Genomic DNA, 22,634 nt, shown 5'->3' on the forward strand with positions numbered 1-22,634 from the left:
TACACGAGGACTATCTGTGCTACTTTCCCTAAGTTTGCAGCAACAAACAAGAAGAAAGGCAGATCAACAACAACCACCACTAAGTCTCGAGCTACTATTTTACCAACGAATAATGAAATTGACCAGCAGATTACAACTTTTCCTTGGTCAAAATGGCAAGCATGCTCATTGAAGAAGATTCTAATTCGCTGCCCAAAGATGATGAATCAAGCAGTCTAACCAGCGGACTATGCCAAATATATATATAAAGTATTGCATATTTCAAAGAAAATTTACTGCTTTATCCAAAACCTTATTTTATGTCTTTGTTTGTTAATAAGCATAAAACTACACAACGGGTTATCTGTTCTATGCACACCACAGGTATTAAAACCCGGTATTTAGCGTTATAAGCCCTCATATTTACCACTGAGCCATGTCTGTTAGGGAAGAGAGTATTTTTGAATGTTACGATTGAGAAATGAAAATCTAACATTGTGTTTGTAATTTTAAAATGCCTAGAATAAAAATTATTTTTATAATCTCGGTGAGAATAGATAATTAGAAGAAAAAACTTTTAAAAAGTCAAAGGTAATATTAACGACAAAAATAAAATAAACTTAAAATGTATTGCGTTTTCTTTTCCCGCATTCCTCTTTAATAATTAGTTTATTATTTATTTCCTATCAGAGGTATACAATTTTGATCACTAACATTAAGCCTATTTGATTCATTAGTTTCGGAGTTGAAAACCATATTTTATAAGCGTTATTTGTTACCACTCTTTGTGACACATTCTATTCAGATGAAAAGATAAGCACAAAAGATAATATATTTTATTTTTTTTTTTTTTTTTTTTATTACCAGCCAAATCAAACACATTTCTTGTCGGAAGTCCAAAGCAATGTACTTATCTTTAAAAAGGAGGAGTTTGGAAGATGGAAAGAGAGAGAGAAGGGGGTGTCAAGGTCTATTTTATGGAGCCAGACAGAAAACAAACACGTGCCACAGTAGACAAACAAATAAAATGTTCCGTAAAACAATGTTCGACGGCGAGTTAACTCAACATGCCAGTTTTTCCTTGTTTTCTCACTAGGAGTCTCACTTGACAAGAGGAATCTCAGTTAGGGACTTTCAAAAAATTCTTATTTTTCAAAAAAAAACACGAAAAAGCAACGAATGAAACAAAACTTTTATATTGTTGATATTTACGTATAAATGAAAGAATAAAGCAGTGAATGTCGGTATTACTGCTATACGTTATCAACCTTTTTATACTGACTCTGAAAATTACCATCTTTTTGTGATAAATTAGTCCTAAGTTTATATTTTAATTCAAAAATAATATTTGAAACCGCGTATTTGAGTACAACAAATTAGAAAATAAAAGAAAAGTACTTGTATATCTCACTTGTAAGATATAAAGTTCACAATATTTGTCCTTATTCTATTGTTTTACAAAAGTTTCAATCAGTATATGCATCTCATCAGAGTTATTGGTGCTTGGAAAGCCTCGTGTATTTCAGTAAAAATAACGTTTTAATCTGTGTGATGTATCCTCATTAATACTTGAAATTCCTGAATAATGTCATGCTTTCTCGGAAACAATGAGCTGACAAACAAAACAAGTGTCACAACCTGTGGAACGATAGTATTGAATTGTATATCCTCAGTACTATTACATCCTGAACATATGTTTTTAATGCCTACCTATATCATTTTATTGCACAATTTTGCATCAGTTGGTATTCTGACTTCAGAACAAATCATTCAAAAACTAGGCTATTATATTTAACTTGAGTATCAAGACAATAGTTGGGAAAGGAAAACTGCATATCAGTATTTAAAAAGCCGTGATGACCAGAAAACCCACTTGTAGAGAAAATTATATGTTTAAAAAGTGTGTCGATTTATAAACTTTTAGGCGAGGCTCTCTAAAGCTCAATTAGCAACAATATTGCCAATCACATTGTTGATTCTTAAGTCGAGTTTGGTTTGTTTTGAAATTCGCCCAAAGCTACTCGAAGGCTATCTGCGCAAGCCGTCCCTAATATAAAAGTATAAGACTAGAGAGAAGGCAGCTAGTCATTAACACCCATCGCCAACTCTTGGACTACTCTTTTATCAACGAATAGTGGGATTCACCGTTACATTATAATGATCCCACGGTTGAAAGGGCGAGCATGTTTGGTGTGACGGGGATTCGAACCGAACCCGCACCCCTCAGATAGCAAGTCGAGTGCCTTAACCACCTGGCCATGCCGGGCCCTTACGTTGAGAAACGTCTACAAATTAAAGAGCAGGCAGGACTTGCGCAATATACATTTAACAATATACATCACATGCATTAAAGTTCAAATAGAAATAAACGCAGATATTAAAATAAATGTGTAGAAGCAAATCTGCTACATTCATCATACATTTCAACTGTGAGTCATCTTTAGTTTCTTATTCATACTTCATGAAATGGGAATGTAACAAAGCTTTTGTAAGTAAAAAAAACATAACTCACATTGTAAAGAAACTGAAAACACAAAATGAGATGCAAGATTCAATTCCAGATTTCACGAAAGGAAATCTTTCAGACAACGCTGTATGTATTCATCCGTACTAAATTATTGAAGTGTGATATGACTTTGATCAGTAACACTCTAGAATTAATTAATCAAAAGTTTAGTTGCAGCATTTTTTTCGGCGTCTGTTGAACCATAACTTTCTCCACTAATGATTAGTATACTAAGGAAGGAGTCAACGACTCAGACGCTCGAGCTGTGACTGTGTTAATGACTTATAGTTACTGAAAAGCGTGTTATAAGTGCCGTAACATTGTGGCGTAAAACAACTGTTTCGGGAGTTATCGGTTTTGGGGTGAATACTTGTTTGTTTCAGAATTTAAGCAGATCCATCACTAATTTTGTAGGCAGACAGTCAGTATCACCCATCAACAATTCTTTGACTACTCTTGTCAGACCGAATACTAGGATTAGACCGTCATTCTTTATAGTGCATTTACAGTCTAAAAGTGACTAGTGTGTTTTTACGGCAATGGGTCCTCGCTGTCATTAAGGTACTCCCAGCAAATTGGTAATAAAAGAAAAAAAAATGGAATTGATAATTCTGTGATAACTCAGGACATTCCGGAATAATAAATACACAGTACTTGTTCTAAGCTCCTGTCTCGTACCAAATTTTTTTTCTTCTTGTGTTTTATACGTGCAAAAGTCGTGGAATGCTTGGAACGTGCAAACGGTTTCTATATTTTGCGATAATATAAGTACTATGGGCCAGTCCTTAGTTTCAAGTTTGCTTACTCATAGACATAAGGACAATTAGAATATAAAAAAATAGTTTTTATTCGGATTGCATTACTACATTATGTTCAGAAAATAATAAAGACCACCAGATGATTCGAACAACAAATTAATGCAACACTAATTAGTGGCTAAACATGTAACAGTTCTACTATCAATTTTTAAAAGAAAATGATACAGAAGTAAGTCTAAAAGGCGTATAATACTTAGCTTCTGGTTTCGATGCTCGTGGTGGACAGACAAAACTTAATAATTTATTTGTGTTTTTAGTTGTTAAGCGTTAAGCGACAATATGGGCTATTTGCGCACAGCCCATTGTGGGTATCAAAACCCAGTTTTTGCGTTACACAGCACAGATAGCTAACTGTATAGCTTTGTACACAAAACAAAATTACGTTTCGCAACGGAATAGGTGTTTTGACAGGCTGTAGTTACATACAGTTAACACGAGATCCACAAATTTTATATTACTTAAAACTGTGCAGGTGTAACATTCAAAAAAGTTTCTTTATAAAAACGAAAATGATTTTTAAGTTAGTGTACAAGGTCGACTTTTTCCTAAAATGTTCTATTTCATATATTGTAGGTTTTTTTAACTGTCTCAAACAAAATAAAATTACATATGTAGCATGATTTCGTTTGCTTTCAATTTCGCGCGAAGCCACACGTCGGCGATTTGTGTTAGTCGTCCCTAATATAGCAGTGATAGTCTTAGAGGTAAGGCATCTTGTCATCACCACTCAACATTTAACTCTTTGTCTGCTCTATTCACAACAACTAATGGGAATTGCCGTAACATAATACTACCCTCACGTTTGAAAGGGCAAGCACGTTCCGTGACAGAGATTCGAACCTACAGTGCAGAGACTGCCAGTCGAGCGCATTAAACACCAGGTTATAGATGACCCAACATCTGCACTTCCCTAAGGGTGTAATATCTGTAGCAATGTGCTTGCTTAGTGTGTTTTTTTTTTTTATTCCACAAGGAATAATTATTTCCTCTTATATAAATTAATTAAGCAAATATATAGTTGTTTTTCTAATTTTACCCACGGTAAATTGCAGCTTTTCTAAGCTTATAATCATTCTAAATACATTAAACTAACTTTTTTTAAAGTCAAACAGAGCGTCCTTAGAAAATGTCAGTACATGTAAAGAACATTATTTAGCTTAGAACAGGCACATACCTATAACAATTATCCACCTAACCTGTTTATAATATAAACAGTATTTTATTACATGGGTTAACTACACCATAAACTGAGAGAATGTGTAACAATAGCTGCATTCATTTTAAGTATTCACTGTTTGTGTTGGAGATAACTGTCCTTGAGTCAGATTCGGAGCTTGCAAACGATGGTAATTGTTTTATCTTTGGTGTGAAGGGATATAATACACAAAATTTCAAATTTCTCAGAAAGCAAACCGCTTTTTTTAATTCATTTATTTTTCTCGAGAAGATAAATAACAAGTTTTGGATTATTCTTACAAATACACACGCATATATAATTCAAACTAGGTGAAACTAAACCGACAGGTAACCAAGATAGCATTGCCTGTTTATTTAGGGTGTAGCTATTTATTCTTGTTACTTTACCCACACGATGTCTCGAGAAAAGAACGTGATAGATTAAACGTGATAGAAACAGGACAATTTTGAAATTAAAGTTGTCAGGGTTCTAGAAATCTAGAATCATCAAACGTTGTCTAAATATCCAAATTGATTGTTTTTTGTTGTTATTTTACGTTCTAGTAATAACTCCATATATATATGCAATCAATATATGGTAATATGATGAAATTCAACAATTTTGGAAGTAATAACCTCGAATTATTTTCTCGGGTTTTCACTGAAAACTAGATTTTAAAGTAATATACGGTATACGGATAAAACTCTTTCTATTATCTCAAAGTAATTATTATCAACTACCTAAATATTCTTTCAAACAATTTCTTTAAATACATAGACTGTTGTTTCAGATTTTTGTGATGAGTGATGGGTGTTGCTGGCTCCAGATGTCGTTACATGACTTTAATGTAATATATGAAAAACAAGTACAAGAGGATGACCTACTTGTTAACAAGACAGAGTACTTACCTTCAGAAGACTGTGCAGGTACATTAGCAGCAAGGCAGCAGCTGGGCAAAACCTATATCCAAAAACAGAATAACAAATAATACAGGTTGTAATGTCTGACGTACCTTGGAATAATTGACTGGATTAGTCACATTCAGATCTTAAAATGTAAAATTTCACGTAAGAAACTAAACTATTTAGATCAAACGTTATAAGGATTTTGCTAAATTACAAAATTACTGGAAAAATAAAGTGAGTTTGAGAAATGCGCATTAATGAAACTGTATTAAAATACTAGGGATTTCTCGTATAGATTACATTAGAAATTCTTATTTGAATCTTCAGCTATTGTTGTAACTGGAATTTAACCCCAACACAAACAGAAAAAATGATACTATAATAAAATGAACATAACTTTTATTAAAATGCCGACATCAAATCTGAAATATCTGTTTGATTAATTTTTTTTCGAAATTAGTTTTGTATAGAATTCTTAAACTTTAAATATTTTCCAAGAGAATTTCGTGATGTGAATGATATGTAATATTAGAGATGGAAAAATAATTTTGAGTATATAAACACGTGATAGTTTCTAACAAAAGACCAATTGAAAGTTCAAACGACTGTCTTTGTAAAATAACTGTATGATATGTATAACACTAACATGTCAATATTACAGATGTAGCATTAATCAGTAATGTCAGTCCTCTTCCTTAGTCCATTGTTATGCCAACTAGGTATTTTGTAATCAAACACGACATTTGAAACGGAAGTAATTGGTAATTCAGCCTATGTTATAAATAGCTATTTTAAATTAATCCATATTCTACATGAACTGTGACTAGACTCAGAGAAAACACCTCATTGTTTGCATCATCAACTACACAAGTAGGCTATAGCTATATCTTAGTTCTGTACGATACTTACTCAGAGACAGAATCAGATATTCGTATACGCAACTAGATATTAGTGTACACTTTGGTAGGGACTTCACGAGACATCGCGTATTACATGTGCCCAGTGAAGTATATTCAGCTCAAAGAAAGTTACAAAACAGCTATAGTGCAGTGGTTTAAAAATAAATTGTCAGTTGCGTCAAAAAATATGAATGGCAGCTAGGTAACAGAGGAAAACTTGTATGAAGGAAAAAACCTAGAATTAGATCGAACACCAATTTAAATTGATACAAGTTTATTTAGGTGAAATATTCTGTAGTGAATTATTCAATGTAACTTTAATGTTAAAAGATTCATTTTTAATATCACACTAAAGAAAGATATACTGCTTTCCTATTGACTTTCCTTCTTTCTTCGAAACATTTTTCAATCAACCATCATTCCGTCGTTTCTCGACAGACTGATTTGAAACTTAACAAGATTATACCTCAGTCCAGTATGATTAGAAACCGTTTGGTTCTTTTATTTAAGCCTTTTTAAGGCTCTTATGAGGTCAAAAGTGAAACAATCACAAGAATGTATATTTTGGGCTCCTGTGCTACCATTTTTACTGAAATGAAGATGAAAATTGTTAAAATATAAATTTTCTTGCGCTCAACACACTAACGTACAAAAACGTTGGACTTATCCATCTGAAGTCTTTTAAAGGAGAACAAAACTCACTAAAAGGCATAATTTGGGGGTTTAGGGACAATTTCTCCTCCGTATTTCGACCAATGTACGTGAAATTTGATACAGACATACGTGCTTACAGATCCCATACACTTACATTCAAAAATATGGGATACGTCTATTTTAGTCATTTTTACAGAGTAAAAAAACAACATAATTTTATGGGTTTGGGTTATTTAATTAACCTTGTTTTGATTAATTTATATTAAATTTAATAAAATTCTTGCAATTCCCAAATACAAATATAGAATTTTAGAATTTTTGTCTTCTGCTCAATTTTTCAACACGAAAAGCACAACTTGGGATTTTCTTGAACCATTCATATGTTACATTGTCCCTTGGCGGGACAGTGGTAAGTCTTAAATCATTGGTTCGATTTTTCTCGGTGTACAAAGTAGATAGCTCGATATGGCTTTCTTATAAGAAAATGCACAAACACACATTCACCTGTATATCAACCACCTTACATGGGTTTTGATACAAAAATTCCTTCTTGCAGATCTCAAGTTCTGATATGAACAATTTTCAATTCTGGTCTCAAAATTAGCCATGTTTGTACTCTTTGGTGTATACATCTTGCATTCGCCCGCGAATGTTGGCCTCTTTTAATTGTTATTGTATTGTAAAATCTAAATTGATATTGAGCAAAAAAAAACACTTTTAGTTCCTTTTATTTTGTATCTCAGAACGGCTGGTATGGGTATTAACACTTTTATTGATAAGCAGAGAACAACGTTTCGACCTTCCTAGGTCATCTTCAGGTTAACAAAAAAGAGTTTGCAACTGATCATTGCCGGACACATGTCTTAGGGACGAGAGTATAAACGGACACGGGATTGTAGGGGGCGTTGCAGTATTAGTATCAGTGTACGTACAAAGGTGTTCCTTTATATTGGTTTAACTTAGTTGTTGTATAAGCAGGGCTTCTTTGATTTTGTGTTTGTTTATATTTGTTTCACTACTTAGTATCTGGGAGTTTTCTTTGGTTATGTTGTGTTTATTTGATTTGCAGTGTTCAAAAATGTGTGAAGGTGTTTTTTTGTGTGTGTGTTCTTTGAATCTAGTTTCTATTTTTCTGCTTGTTGCTCCAAATATAGAAGTGGTGACAGATGTTGCATTTTATTTTATAAATTATGTTGGTGTTGTGCTTGTCAGTGTAGTTTTTACATAGTATGGACTTTAGTTTTGTACCTGGTTTTTGAATAAATTTGGTGTTTACTGGAATGTTGCATTTTGTTATAAGTTTTTCCAAATGTTGGTTATTTTTTCGCTGATATCAAGAACATATGGTATGCAGCAGTATAAGGTTTTGCAGTTTGCTGTCTCTTGGGATTTATTGTTGTTTGTTTGTTGTTGGTCTAGGTGTGTGGGTATAATTTTTCCACGTTTGTTTTTTTTTTAGGAAATTTGTTGATGTTGATGAAGTGATGTTTTATTTTGTTGATTTCATCATTAATTTTATCAGGTGAATATAGTTTTGTGGCTGTGTTTATTTGGTTTCTTAATATGTTGAGATTTTGTTTTGTTTCATGTGCTGAGTCTCGGGGAATGTATAGTCCAGTCTGGGTGATTTTTCTGTGGATTTCTGTTTTAAATGGTGTATCAGTTTTAGGGATTTTGAGGTTAAGAAATGCTATTTGGTTAGTTGTTGTTTTTTTCTGTTAACAGGTTAACTTAATATTGGGGTGTATGGAGTTAACGTGATTGAAAAAAATGTGTTCTGTGAATGTGAATCCAGCAATTGTATCATCAATATACTTGAACCTGTATAGTGATGGGTGTGAGGCTGAATTAATCGTTTGAGACTCAATCTGTGTCATAAAAATGTTGGCTAGAACTAGTGGCACAGGATTCCCCATGCTTAAGCCATTTATTTGTAGGTAATTTTGGTTATTCAACATAAAGTTTGTTTTGGTGGTAGTGAATTCTATAAGGGTTACTGGGGATGTGTATCAATAGGTTGAGGTCTTGTATATAAAGTTCTAAAGCTATTTTGCAGACTTCAGTTGTTGGGACTTCTGTGAAGAGGGAGATTACATCGAAACTGGCCATTAAGGCTTTATGATTTAGTTCATCAACACAAAAAAAACACCTACCCACATTTTTGAACACTGCAAATCAAATAAACACAACATAATCACAGAAAACTCCCAGATACTAAGTAGTGAAACAAATATAAACAAACGCAAAATCAAAGAAGCCCTACTTATAAAGTAACTAAAACCAAAAGTAAACCAATATAAAGTAACACCTTTATACCTCTACTAATTAATAACCTAACATCCAACTGCAACGCCCCATACATTCCCGTGCCTGTTTATACTCTCGTCCCTAAGACATATGCCCGGCAATGGTCAGTTGCAAACTCTTTCTGTTAACCTGAAGATGTCCTAGGAAGCTCTTAACGTGGTTCTCTGCTTATCAATAAAAGTGTTAATACCCATACCAGCCGTTCTGAGATACACTTTTATTTCAAGTGGGTTTCTCGTCATCAGTAATTGCTTTTATTTTGTTTTAGTTCCGATGCCTAACGATTTTTAACATATATTCTAGGAATACAAATTGTTCTTATTTTAATCAACACGAATAATGATGGTTATCAACATAATAATTTAACCCACCTCAACCACGTTTGGCAATAAAAAAGTTGTATTATTTGACATAGTTATAAGAATTTTGGAGATAACAAAAGTCGTTAGTTATAAGTATGTTTAGTTTGTTCCTTCTTCCTTGTTGATAAATAAGTCAGCTGTTGCGATAAGTAACACATATTTGGCAGATGGAAAGAGAAAATCCTGATATGTAAAGCACAACGTGCTGGTCTATGGATTCGCGGGTCCTGCGCTCGGTTCTTGTTATTCCCCCTGCCCCAAAAATATATTAATCACGCTCCGCATTTTGGGGCTATAGGTACGTTATAAGTGTGACTGTCAAATTACTAATTTCGGTTTGAGAACAATAGCCCAAGAAATGACTAAATGCCTTTCCTCTAGTATATCAATTCAAAACAGTTCAAACTTCGAACAGCTAGTGTAGATAGCCCTTGAGTAATTCCATGCAAAGATCCAAAAGGAAAAAGAAAGTAACTGACGAATGGAAGTCAGCCAACTCAACAAGTGATTCAATTCCAAGTGCCTCGATTATTAGTAGAATGTATTACTGTTTCCAAACTCATTGTGCAGTTGTTTAGGCGTTTGGATAAGGCAAAAACAAAAGTTAAGATTACCAGTGCGATAACATCCACTCCTAATGTTCTTTAATTGAACATTACAACAGACAAGTTGCATTATTTATATTGTCACCTAGTGATACAGCGGAATGTCTGCGGAATTGCAACGCTAAAAAACCGGGTTTCGATGCCCGTGGTGAGTACAGCACAGATAACCCATTGTGTAGCTTTGTATTTAACTTCAAACACACACATATATTATTTATTATAACTATAATTCTTATGTTAAAGGAAATGGAAGTTAGTACCTATGAACATATTTTGGTTTCTTGTAATCGCTTAAAACCGCACCAGATTATTACAAAAAAAAATTTGTTTTTGCAGAACGTAATAAATAAGTTTCTTCGGCAAGACCATTCGCTTGTGATATTTTCTTAATAACTACAATTTGTATTGGAATTGTTTTCTTCTTGAATTAAAAAAAACAACACAGACTGACAATGATAGATTACCGGTTGTTACTTTCAGCGATAAGCTACATAATGGACTATCTGCACTTTGTCCACCCAGAGGAGTCAAACTCCAGGTTTCGGCATTGAAAATCCCTTAGCTTCCTGTCGACCCTCCGGGAGGATCAGTTATATAAAAAATTATTTTAATTATTATCGAGACGAACATATTTGAAATAGCTTGTGAGTAAGAAAGAAATAGTAACAGCACCCTAAACATAAGTTTCATTATATTATTTTTAACTTCAAGATTTTTTAAAACTAACATAAAACTGCTTATTCCAGGCAGGTGGTAAATTTTCATTTTGCTTATTACCTAATTTACATTCTTACTTGAACGTAACAAATATAACAAAACTAATTATACTGCAGTAAATCACTGTCTTTATCGACAAGGATAGTAAACTACGCCTTTTTTCATGAGTGAACACAAGGCTCAGGATTCATTGTCCTGGCTTGACGCCAAATTCTAACACTAAGTCATGTACGAACACTCTGGGGTACCATTGTTGTGGGATCCAACCACACTACAACAAGTACACACACACACACACTTAAAAAAAGTGTTATCCGCACAAAACTGCTGTCTTGGAGAAACAAAAATAGACTCAAACAACTCAGTCTTTTTATTGTGAGTTAAATTCAAATTTCTAAACGTGAAATTAACATGCGGTCAATTGTTTTTAATTTTTCAACATTTCGAGAAACTTTAAAGAGAGAAGTTGGAAAATATTTATAAATCTAAACATACACTTACTTCGTAGATTACAAAAACCAACTGCTCGGACTTATGTCAGTTTGCCGAAGTAAATAACTTTTTTTAAGAATAAAAAATAATATTTATAGTTTCTGCGTTTGTAATTTGTTAGAATGTAACCAAACTTATGTATACTTATCGAAATTTAAATAACATCAGTTATTTCCTTAAGGTATCGATGTTATGAAGAGTTTCGACAGACGGAATGTTTTTTCTTTACATTTTTTACGTTTCAAAATACTGTATTTTTACATTTGGCACTCTAAACCTAAATAACACTATATATGAACTTGGACTACACGACAAGATTAGAAATCGCTAATGTACATGCAAGCCATCTTTAATTTAGCAGTGATAGACTAGAGGGAAAACAACTAGTTAACACTACCTACGGCCAAATCTAACAACTTATTGACGAATTATAACGCTCCAAAGACTGAAATGGTGAACATGTTCGGTGAGAGAGAGATTCGAACCCGTGACCATCAGACTGCGAGTGAAGCACCTTAAACATCAGGTCATGGCAAGCTTAGTAAGAATGAACTGTCACAGCTAAAACGCCGCTACAGCTATAAGTGTATAGTGTTTTCAACCTGAAACCTTATGGATCTGCTGTCCAGCACTATTATCATTAAGCTATGCCAAGCTCTCTTTAGAATGTTGGGTTACACAATAATATCAACTTACAAAAACTAAGTCTGTAAACCTTTGTTGAGACGAAGTCTTATTTTTCTTTGTAACTGAAGAGAGGATGGCCTTAGATTGTTTGAAGCTGGATATTTGGCCATATTTACTTATTTCAGCTTCTTGGTGATATGACCTTTTGATTCAGAAAAAAAAATCCAAGTAAACTTAAATAACAAAAATTATTATAAAAGCAATTATCTTGAGAGTTTCCTTGTGTAAGATTTTGATATTAGATCGACGTAAGTACAAGTGAGCGTAAAATGGCAGGCTGACAAAACGAAAGTAGAGCTAACGTTAATTCAGTTCTATACGTGAAAACTTTAGATTTCGACCACACTACCGTCAAAAGTTTTATAATCGTAGAAATGTTTGCCCTAGGGCCAAGTGCGTAAGAATATAAAAAACTTTTCCTTAACGCATTAAATTATTTAATTAAATGTAATTTAAGTGCAGTTTGATGAAATATTAAATGTGAAACTTTATCTCACAAAAAAAACACAATTTTTATCCCAATTTCAAACATTACACTTGCAAAAAGACACGGTTGTCATGTTCCAAACAGACATGTTCATTTAATCTGTGATAAAGATTTTTCATAACGTACAATGGCCCGGCATGGCCAAGCGCGTAAGGCGTGCCACTCGTAATCCGAGGGTCGCGGGTTAGCGCCCGCGTCGCGCTAAACATGCTCGCCCTCCCAGCCGTGGGGGCGTATAATGTGACGGTCAATCCCACTTTTCGTTGGTAAAAGAGTAGCCCAAGAGTTGGCGGTGGGTGGTGATGACTAGCTGCCTTCCCTCTAGTCTTACACTGCTAAATTAGGGACGGCTAGCACAGATAGCCCTCGAGTAGCTTTGTGCGAAATTCCAAAAACCAAACAAACAAAACAAACAAACATAACGTACAAAGTAACAAGAAACGAAAAACAAATTTATGAATTTCTGCGAAAACAAAGATCTTTGTAGTCGCACGTTCCATACGAATTTGTTCTAGTTTTATGAGAAAAAAATGTATAACTTAGTATATTTGCCATACAAAATGAATTACTTTTTATTTAAACTTCAAATACATGTAATGTGACGAGTTATATTTTTATAATAATATTTCATTAATGTCTCTCTATGTCTTCATGAAACATCGCACTTTTAATTATAATTAAAATGTGCATACTTTACCTACCATGAGTTACGTTTTGAATAAGAAAACCACATAATTATTCTTTTTTAATTACTAAAATGGTAAAAGTTCAAATTCGCCTAATTTGCAAAAAAAATGATTGACAGCATAGTCAAGTTTTCTCAGTCACTGCCAAGTCAATGATATGACTAAAACGCAACTGAGAAACTGATAAATGTAAATGTTGGTTTCGGGTCTGACTGCCAAGCCTTCCTATGTAGAAACAGGACGGGTAATGTAAGGAATGTCTGAGTTAGCAATTTATACACCTACCTGTTTTTGTTTTGTTTTTTGTTTTTTTATGGTAAATAATTTTGTACCTCAGTTTTAAGCGCAATTTATAAATTCCAGCTAATAGCTCAGTAAGATAATTAAGTATTATGATTTATGATTTAGAAATAACCAATGTTCTTAATTCGAACTGGTACTGGGAAAAATAACATTTTTTCCAGTTAAATTCTTTTTTTATTTTACTTCAGTTCACAGTTTTCTTACAGAAGCGAACACCTTATTTGTCACAGAAGTAGTAATATGCTACACCCGGTGATAAGTTTTTAACTGAGAAATACTGTTCATTTCTCTAATACTTTTGTGATTAGTAGTATGTTAACTTTGTGAAGAAGCCATGACAGGAAACGTCGGAATAACAACAAGTAAGAAGTGTTCTATTAAATAAAGAAGTTTGTTCTTTTTTTTTTAACTGCTACGATCAATGGAGTGTTAACTTCATGTAATATTAATCGAAAATAAAACTGCTGTGATCATTAGAGTGTTAATTCCTTGTGTGCACTAATTTTATTAACCTTTGTACATAACTAGGAAAATATGCTGTTTAAACACTTATCTTACTGCCATTTTTAACTGAAGAAATAAAGACGCCACAGTGGAATATATCTCTTACTGTCTTGTGCACTTTAACAAATAAAGATATATCGGTCAAAAATATCTTATAGGCAAGAGCATTCCTATTTCCGAAATAACATGGGAATTCCTTAACTTTTGCCTTTTACCAATGTAGTTCTTTCCAACGCTTTCGAATATGTGATAATTCGTGAATAGCTTAAATATAGCCCAGAAGATAAAAACATCAGAAGTCATAAATAGAAAAGCAATGACTTCTTTTTGTTTATCGTAATTTCAAGGACCTAAGTGTAAAGCTATCGCGCTTTTATTCCGCCCAAACACACAAAGACTTTCAAGTCAGGGTTAAATTAATGACTCCATTTAGAACTAATAACCACAAATAATTCACAAAGGGGGTCATTTTAGGTTGTTTTGAATTTCTGAAACGTGTTAAAGCTGTTATACAATAAATAGTAAAAATATTGTACACTACATTTCCCATAGAGACCTCTGCGTGTGTTTTTCAGTCAACATATCTATCTTCTTATCTGCTTGTCTATCAATACCTATTTATCTTGTCCACTTCTCAGTCCATCTATTTATTTACACCTGTCTATAGAGCTATCTATTCATAACTATCTGTCTATCTATCTTATCTGCTTGTCAGTCAGTTTACTTATATTTGTCAATATATCTGTCTTCTTGCTTGATAGAAACTGTAAGAAAAAAAATTTCCTTAACATACACCGATCTCCAGGACTTATATTTGCCTACCTCTTATAAAACTGAAATACATCACTAGTTTTCAATAAATTAGTGCTACCTTGCACAATTTTGACGAGTTAACAAACATACAGCAAGAATTCCTCTTTATCGAAATTTATTACGGAGTAGCGAATGGTGGGATAACCTGAATGGTTTTGTAAACTTTGTCGTTACTTCACAATACCTGTGTAAACATATCTGGCGCCGCTGGGCCTTTCCAAAACTGGTCTTATCTTGTTGTCCCCTATCTCAAGACAGGCGAGAAGAGCAAAGAGGAACAAGATAAAACGGCACAAGTTAAAGAGACTATTAATGAAGAAGAACGTCGTCGGACAGTTCCCAATTTACATTTTTCTTCAGGCAATATTTGCTTTTTATTCACTATGTTTGAACTAAACTTATGTAAACTAGATGGAAAAAATAAAAGCCTCGTATATATAAAATCAAGATAACAAGTTTGGAATCCTCTGCGAACATTGAGAACCTATTTTTTCTTCCAATTCAGCTATGCAAACAGTCACGTTTTTCATTTCGTTTTTTTTAATAGAATTTTTTGTGAGGACTTTTTCTTTAAGGCGTATAAACACCATGCAAAAGAAACCGTTTGTAAACAGTAAAAAAGAAAAGAAATAGAGGAAGCAAGAGAGAGAGAGAAATGTAAATGAAAAAGATCTCAACATACATTTACAAAATACACTTCATCAAGTTTCAATCCAAAAATAATAATAATAAATAGAATGAAGGCAATTCGTCTTTCCAGCTAAACTCAGTGCTCAGTTTTCTTTATTTAATGTCACAGCTACCTGACAATGAAGAAAGTTAGTTTAATAATATTTCTCACCACATGGAACAGTGGCTAAATGTAAAGTACTTTTTAGAGATATATTTTACGGGAATAAGGAGTTTCCGTTTACTGTTTACTACACTAATACTGAAGAGGTTTTCTTTCGTAATTTTACTATCGCAATTAGAATTCTAAAAAAAAATTTAAATAAAGTGAAATTGTAAAAACGAAACATTAACCTTTGTTACAATATATTAATGTATTGTACTTTCAAATAAATTATTTTATTAAAACTTCGGTTAACTCTTAGAGTATAACCCTGTTTAAAGTTAGACCAATCATAGATTCTGTAGAGAAGGTCGGATTAAAACTTTAGATTGAGTCATTTCATAGTTTTGTTCTTCTTTGACGGAAATACTTCTGTGGCCTTCTTGACAATATTAAACATCTTTTTACGCTTATGTCGAGTAACTACTCCTTTTCATTTATATTTGTTATTTAAAACTCACAGAGGAAACGATTACTTATGCTTATTTTTGATCTTAAAGCGTTTCCGGTCAGGATTAAAGATTTTGAGGGCTTTTATATCAACAAAAGATCCACTATTTAATCTGTCATCGCCTACTCTTTTTCACTGGAAGATCTCGTGTACACTACATGTGTAATATATATTACGTCAAGACCTGCAGAAGGTAAGCAACGAGTGTGGGCCTCGCATTGTTTATGTATATGGTAACTGATGCCACTGTACTTCGGGCGAAACATACCGACATGAGTATTTTACGCTTATGTTGATTATTATGTAAACACTTTCACGTAGAGTGCGAAAATAACTTTTATTATGCTAGAAATATTTCAATTGTGAAACAATAATGTAAACAATTGTGTTGCAGATACTTGAAGATTTCTAAATTAGAATTTAGAAGGTTTGGTTTGGTTTGAATTTCACGCAAAGCTACACGAAGGCTATCTGCGCTAGCCGTTCCTAATTTAGCAGTGTATGACTAGGGGAAGGCATGTAATTACCACTTCCCACCGCCAACGCTTTGGCTGCATTTTTACCAACGATTAGTGGGATTGACCGTATTTTTATACCGCCCCCACGGCTGAAAGGACAAGCATGTTTGGTGTGACGGGAAGAATTTAGAATGAGTTCTAAAGTTATAAAATAGATTTAATCATAAATTATAACTTTAATATTTGTCTTTTACTTTTATTTATTCAAAAAACAATAAACAATTATTTTTAAGAAACTTTGCAAGCGAGAGTATGATTGAACTGAAATTTTGAATAATTTAAGGTATAAAGAAAAAACAATAAACATAAAAATCTGTATCATTATATCAAATTATGTTATCGCTGAATAGCGCTTGATTGGTTCATATTTGCCGGAAGACATACATTTACAAAACCTGAACACACCACAATATTATTTGTCTCTAAATACCTGTTTAATTGTTATCAGAATATTAATTATAAATGGGCAGATTTAAAGCAACGCTACCTTCTGACGTTAAAATTTAATTTCTATTTATTAAAAATGTTGTAAATTAATTACCTTTCAAGCAGGTTTTACCTAAGGAATAATGTTTTACGTATTTAATAAAAGATACCACTAGATGGCACGACGTGTAACTTTTTTATTCTTTTTCGGACGTCAGCTTTGCTCGGAAAGTTCGAATATAACCTAGTGTATTTTTTTAACATACAACTTCGTTAATCACATTCGTTAAACTCAAAATTTAGTTTCGCAACTAAACATATCTTCGTTACTCAATACTCTTTATCATCTTAAAAACTCGAATAAACCTATACGAAGTTTAAGAAAAAAATTACACTAAAATACTAATGAATAAAATATGCAAACAAGGCCTCATTAAAAAAAAATAACATTTAGATTATAACTTTCCAATGGATTGAAACCGCAATAACTTCCAAGAGTCATTAGTAAATATGTCATGGATAGAAAGTAAAAATACTAAATTAAAACTTACAAAAATATGCTTGGAGTAAAGCATTCGTTCATTTATAACATTAAAATATTCGTTCGAACGCAGCTCAATAAAACAATAATGCACGAATTTCACCTCCTGAAGAAATATCTGAAGCATGTTGAAAATTGAACTACAGAGCAGAGATATGTTTGTGAGTTTTACATTGCAATTTTGCTTGCGTATCAGATGTGTTACTTATAAACTATATTTTTACTTCACTATTTGAATGTACTACTTTTAGTCAATACACACAGTACTAATGGGTATTCATTTAACATACTTTTTGTATGTGTTAGCTCCAGATAATTCTAAATTACAAAAATTTCAGTTAACATATGATTTTTAGCCAATAAGTAATATTTGACAAAATATGCATTTACAGCAATATAGATATCAAAAATTAAAGATAAATATACGTATGTAGTATATTTTCATGGTAATAGAAGTAATAGAAATGATAGTTCTTACTGCAAAGATTACAAGAAATGACACCAGTTTATAGAAACGACATCCATTATCTAGAGCCGAACGAAGTACAATGGTTAGCATTTAGTCTATGGAATTACGACTCCAACGTTCGCGTACTATTAATGACAAAAATCACTCCCTCTGCACATTTGAGCTCAGGGTGCATTATAAAGGTAATATTGAAATCCTACTTGTAGTTCTCTGACAAGAGTGCTCAAGTGTTGCAGGACTGAGATCTGTCAACTTGCAACACCAAATCATAAGAGCGCCATCTGTCAACTAACGAAATATACCATAAGAGCGATGCTATTCTCATTTAAACACCCAATCACACAGGTAGCATCTGTGGCTTTGTACCACGAGACCATATAGGTGATATCTGTTACTTTGCAACACTAGATCATTTAGATGGTATATATATCACCTCGTTACACTGAATTATAAGTAATAATTGTCAGTTTGCAAATTAAGGCTGTAAAAATGACATTTTTAGCTTGTGACATCAGATCACAAGAGTAACATTTGTCAACTTCTAACACAAGGCCAAAGAAGTGGCATTTGTTACTTAATAACACGAATCCATATGCTTCTCATATGTTAGCAAACATAACTTGTTAAGAGTCATAATAAAACATACAGCCTGATTTACAACTCTTTTGTTTTATATTAAATGTTGTTTTATGGGTTTTCTCACATTGATATGATATTTAGTAATAAAAAATTATGGAATCATAATATCGTATGCAAAGCATATTTCGTGCTTCCTGTGTCAGTTTGGTTTTAGCAACGCGTATGTTTCAAGCTCACACAGAATTTACAAAACATTTTCGGATATACATATTTCTAGCTGTTTGTGTGACTTTAACAAAATAACGCTGGTCAAGAAATGTGGTTGACTTCCTTTTGTTCTAGCTACCTTTTGTTCTGGGTCATTCCCCTGTTGTATCACGTGCAGTTTCTCTTGTGGAAATGGTACTGTATTGTATAACTCGCTATATAAGGGAAGACAGTGACCTTTTCCATTGTTAGTTCATGCTAATTTCTTAAGGATATATCCTCCCTTATTTTGCTATTGCTATGGCAATAAGTGGCGAAGGTAACGCATGTGTACTGAAAGGAATGGCTTTATATAATTTTGTATATAATGAATGCTATGCTCTCTTAGTTTGAAACAAGTTGTTAAGTAACAAGTAAATTATTTTTAGTAACCAGTGTACAAACAATTATCTACAGTAAAAGCGCTATCTGTTATCCAGTGCACTCACTTACACTTGATGGTTTTCTAATAAAAATTACTTTTCACTTTGCTTTTATATTATGGTCGATCTCTTCTTGAAATTCAGCCAGAATCAGAATTTACACTTTCAATTCTGTGATACCATTTCTTTGCGTTTCTCATCTTTTTGCAATACCATTCCTACCTCTAAAGTTATCATAGCACCTGAGAATACCACAATACGTCAAAAGTAAAATTGACATTTTTACTTTTATAAAATAATGTAACGTCGATCTCTGATACGTAAATTGTCCAGCTTAAAAATCCTAACCGAATGTTCTAATATTCTTTTATCTTAGATAAACAATCCCTTTGAAATAGGGCATTTTATTAACATGTTGTTCATTAGTAAAACATTTACAAACTCTAAAGGTAATTGAACAAGTGTCTATTGATAAATATTCTACAACATACGAAGTAACTTCAGGCTAATAATGTCGTCCTTTATTAACAGAAGTTTTAACTAAGTTGTATGCTTATTGGCCTTAATTTTTACACATTGTATGAAATGTGTGCATAGTGCGATAATAATCTTTTATCACTTGGAAATTCCATCTAAAGAGGGTGATTTTAACCAAAGTCCAGTCAAGTTCTAGTTACAACGCAGGCACTTACACGTTACTTTACCCACGATCGAGTCAACTACATCAGTAGCAGTAGTGTTTGAGCCGTTACCTCTTATTTATAGGTGAAGTAAATGTTTTAATTTCTTAAAGAGGTTAACATAATATTTAACAATAAATGAATTAATATTTTAGTACTACATATTAGTATAAGACTGTATTATGATACATATATGACAATATATTTTCACAATCCTGAGTCTGACAAAAGTCGTTTTAAAGGACATTTCCACAGTACATTAACGTTAAGTTACGTTATTTATACAAAACTGTAAGAAAAAAACTTTTCTCCCACTTTCGGATGCGATATAAACTATATTAACATATCACTCCAAATTCACATATGAAGCCTGAATTAATATTCGCCAAGAATCAAGCAAAATCGTCGAAATTGGGCTCAGTACCAAATACTACACTAGGTTTAGTCCTTATTTTATGCCAGAGTGTAATGCTGACCTTGTGAGAGCTGTCATAACACTTTCAGGATGAAAGAATCATTCGTAGTCTGAAACATCATCACTAACCTCCATTTTGTCCAAAGGGTTGCCACAGGGTTTTACGCCAGCGCTATTGGTGGTGATTTCATCCTCATGAAGGATAACGTTCCCCTAATTTCTATTCAGACAATAGAGGGATTCCTTTAAAGAGTCTACTGTCCCTACAAATAATCTTACCCCAAACATGAATCAATAAAAGCACATCTGAAACTCCTTCCGATGTGCTTATTCTAACTGTCTTGTTCATTCTACATATAAAGTCGACATTTTCTTGCGAAATAAAGGGTCTAAGACATTGATCTGATAGTAATTAGAGTCCAGTTTGACCTTTGACTCTTATAATTTCTAACTTACACCTTGCTTACCGCGATTTAAGTACGACTTGTTTTAGGTCTTTTTCTGGATGATGCTGGTAACCCAAGTTGATCCACATATTTCAGTTTTCAACGTCATTAAATACAAGGGATGTCCTCGTCTTAGAATCCTAAATTTATAATCCGAACACAATTTTATGGTCTGAGTATGAATATTTTGCATCGGAAAAGGCTATTGCAGACAATGCTCAATAGCGATCAGTTTTCGACAGCAACATATTACCTTTGAAAAGTCAAACAACTTCAAAATATAGTTTTCATACATGTCAATCGGCTGTGACTTTCACGTGACTCGCTAATTAGTAAATTACAAATCATTTTAATAAAACTCAATCAACCCCATATAGTCAGTTATATAATATATTAATTTTCAACAGTGATCCCTGGAATATTTTGAGCTGTATCTGTCTATAAAACTAACAGCGATAATAAAAGTTGCTTTCTTTTAATTCTATATGGTCATCACTCCACAAACGACGTTTTTTTTTCAGAATTGTTACTGTATGATTCTTTACAAATAATCATGGCTGGCTGATTTTTTTAACAACTTGTACGACTATATAGTCACAATAAATGAGAGCAACATAAAATAAAAACAAGTGAAACAGCGATCCACGGCTATCAATTCAAAATGCCACTCAAATGTTTCAGGTAGGTGAAAAAAATTCCATCTTAGCATCACATTCCCAAAAAAGTAAACAAAAATAAATCTTTTACGCTATGTGTTTGTTGTTAACAAATCTGTTATGGACATATGTAATAACTATGATGCCTCTTATAAGCATTTCAGCTTTTACTAATTCATGAGTTTTCAAATACTCTGGAAGAAATATATATAAATCCTGATAAGATATAAAGAACGTATCAAACATCTGCCTGCTCTATCATTTGCAGTAAGTAACAATATCTGACTACTAGGAAGTATTTGTTTTGTTTTGTTGTTGTTTTTTTAAATTTCGTGCAAAGCTACTCGAGGGTTATCTATGCTAACCGTCCCTAATTTAACAGTGTAAGACTGGAGGAAAGGCAACTAGTCATCCCCACCCATCGCCAACTCTTGGGCTACTCTTTTACCAACGAATAGTGGGATTGACCCAAACATTATAACGCCCCCAGGATGAAAGCGCGAGCATGTTTGGTGCGACGGGTATTCGAACCCGCGACCTTCAGATTACCAGTCGAATGCCTTAGCCCAACTGGCCATGCCGGGCCCTACTAGGAAGTAAACTTATGCGAATACAAATTATTTATAGGAAAAGATGTATTTGAACATGTTTGTGTCCATTTCTTTTGGTGGTTTGGTTCGATTTACTGGTATACCATGTGAAATAAAGATAAAATACCAGTGAAAAGATCGGGAATTTTAAAACAGTATAGATTCAAAGTTTTAATATTTGTTAAAAAGCCATAATAGTCTTAAGATATATGAGGAAATTAGCTACGTAGTTTTATATTTAATAGTTAACCGTATATTACATTATCTAGCATTTAAGTACATGATATTTTTAAAAGTTCAACGGACCATCATATAAATTTTTATTATAACTGCCATGAAAAACTAACGAAGATGGTACATTACAGAATTATTAATCTAGCGCTTTTCTAATACCAGAGTTGGATGTAACTTCATAGTTATCTGCCAAAAATTGGATTTGAGAGTTCATGGTTTACGTCCAAATGCTGCCATGGGTGTGTTATGACAGTGTCAGCCCGACAT

At 33.0% G+C, this 22,634-nt stretch overlaps 1 protein-coding gene across 1 annotated transcript in view; it reads right to left on the reverse strand.

The window, feature by feature from the left end:
• The window catches only part of LOC143229296 (fibroblast growth factor 8-like), a 64,756-nt gene that overhangs the window by 32,283 nt on the left and 9,839 nt on the right, over positions 1 to 22,634 (reverse strand). The window contains exon 2 of the mRNA XM_076461428.1: positions 5,389 to 5,440. Within this exon, the coding sequence (XP_076317543.1) occupies positions 5,389 to 5,440 (52 nt within the window). The remainder of the gene's footprint in view (positions 1 to 5,388; positions 5,441 to 22,634) is intronic.

Source organism: Tachypleus tridentatus, chromosome 10 (assembly GCF_004210375.1).
Source record: "Tachypleus tridentatus isolate NWPU-2018 chromosome 10, ASM421037v1, whole genome shotgun sequence".
In the NCBI taxonomy this organism is placed as follows: Eukaryota; Metazoa; Arthropoda; class Merostomata; order Xiphosura; family Limulidae; genus Tachypleus; species Tachypleus tridentatus.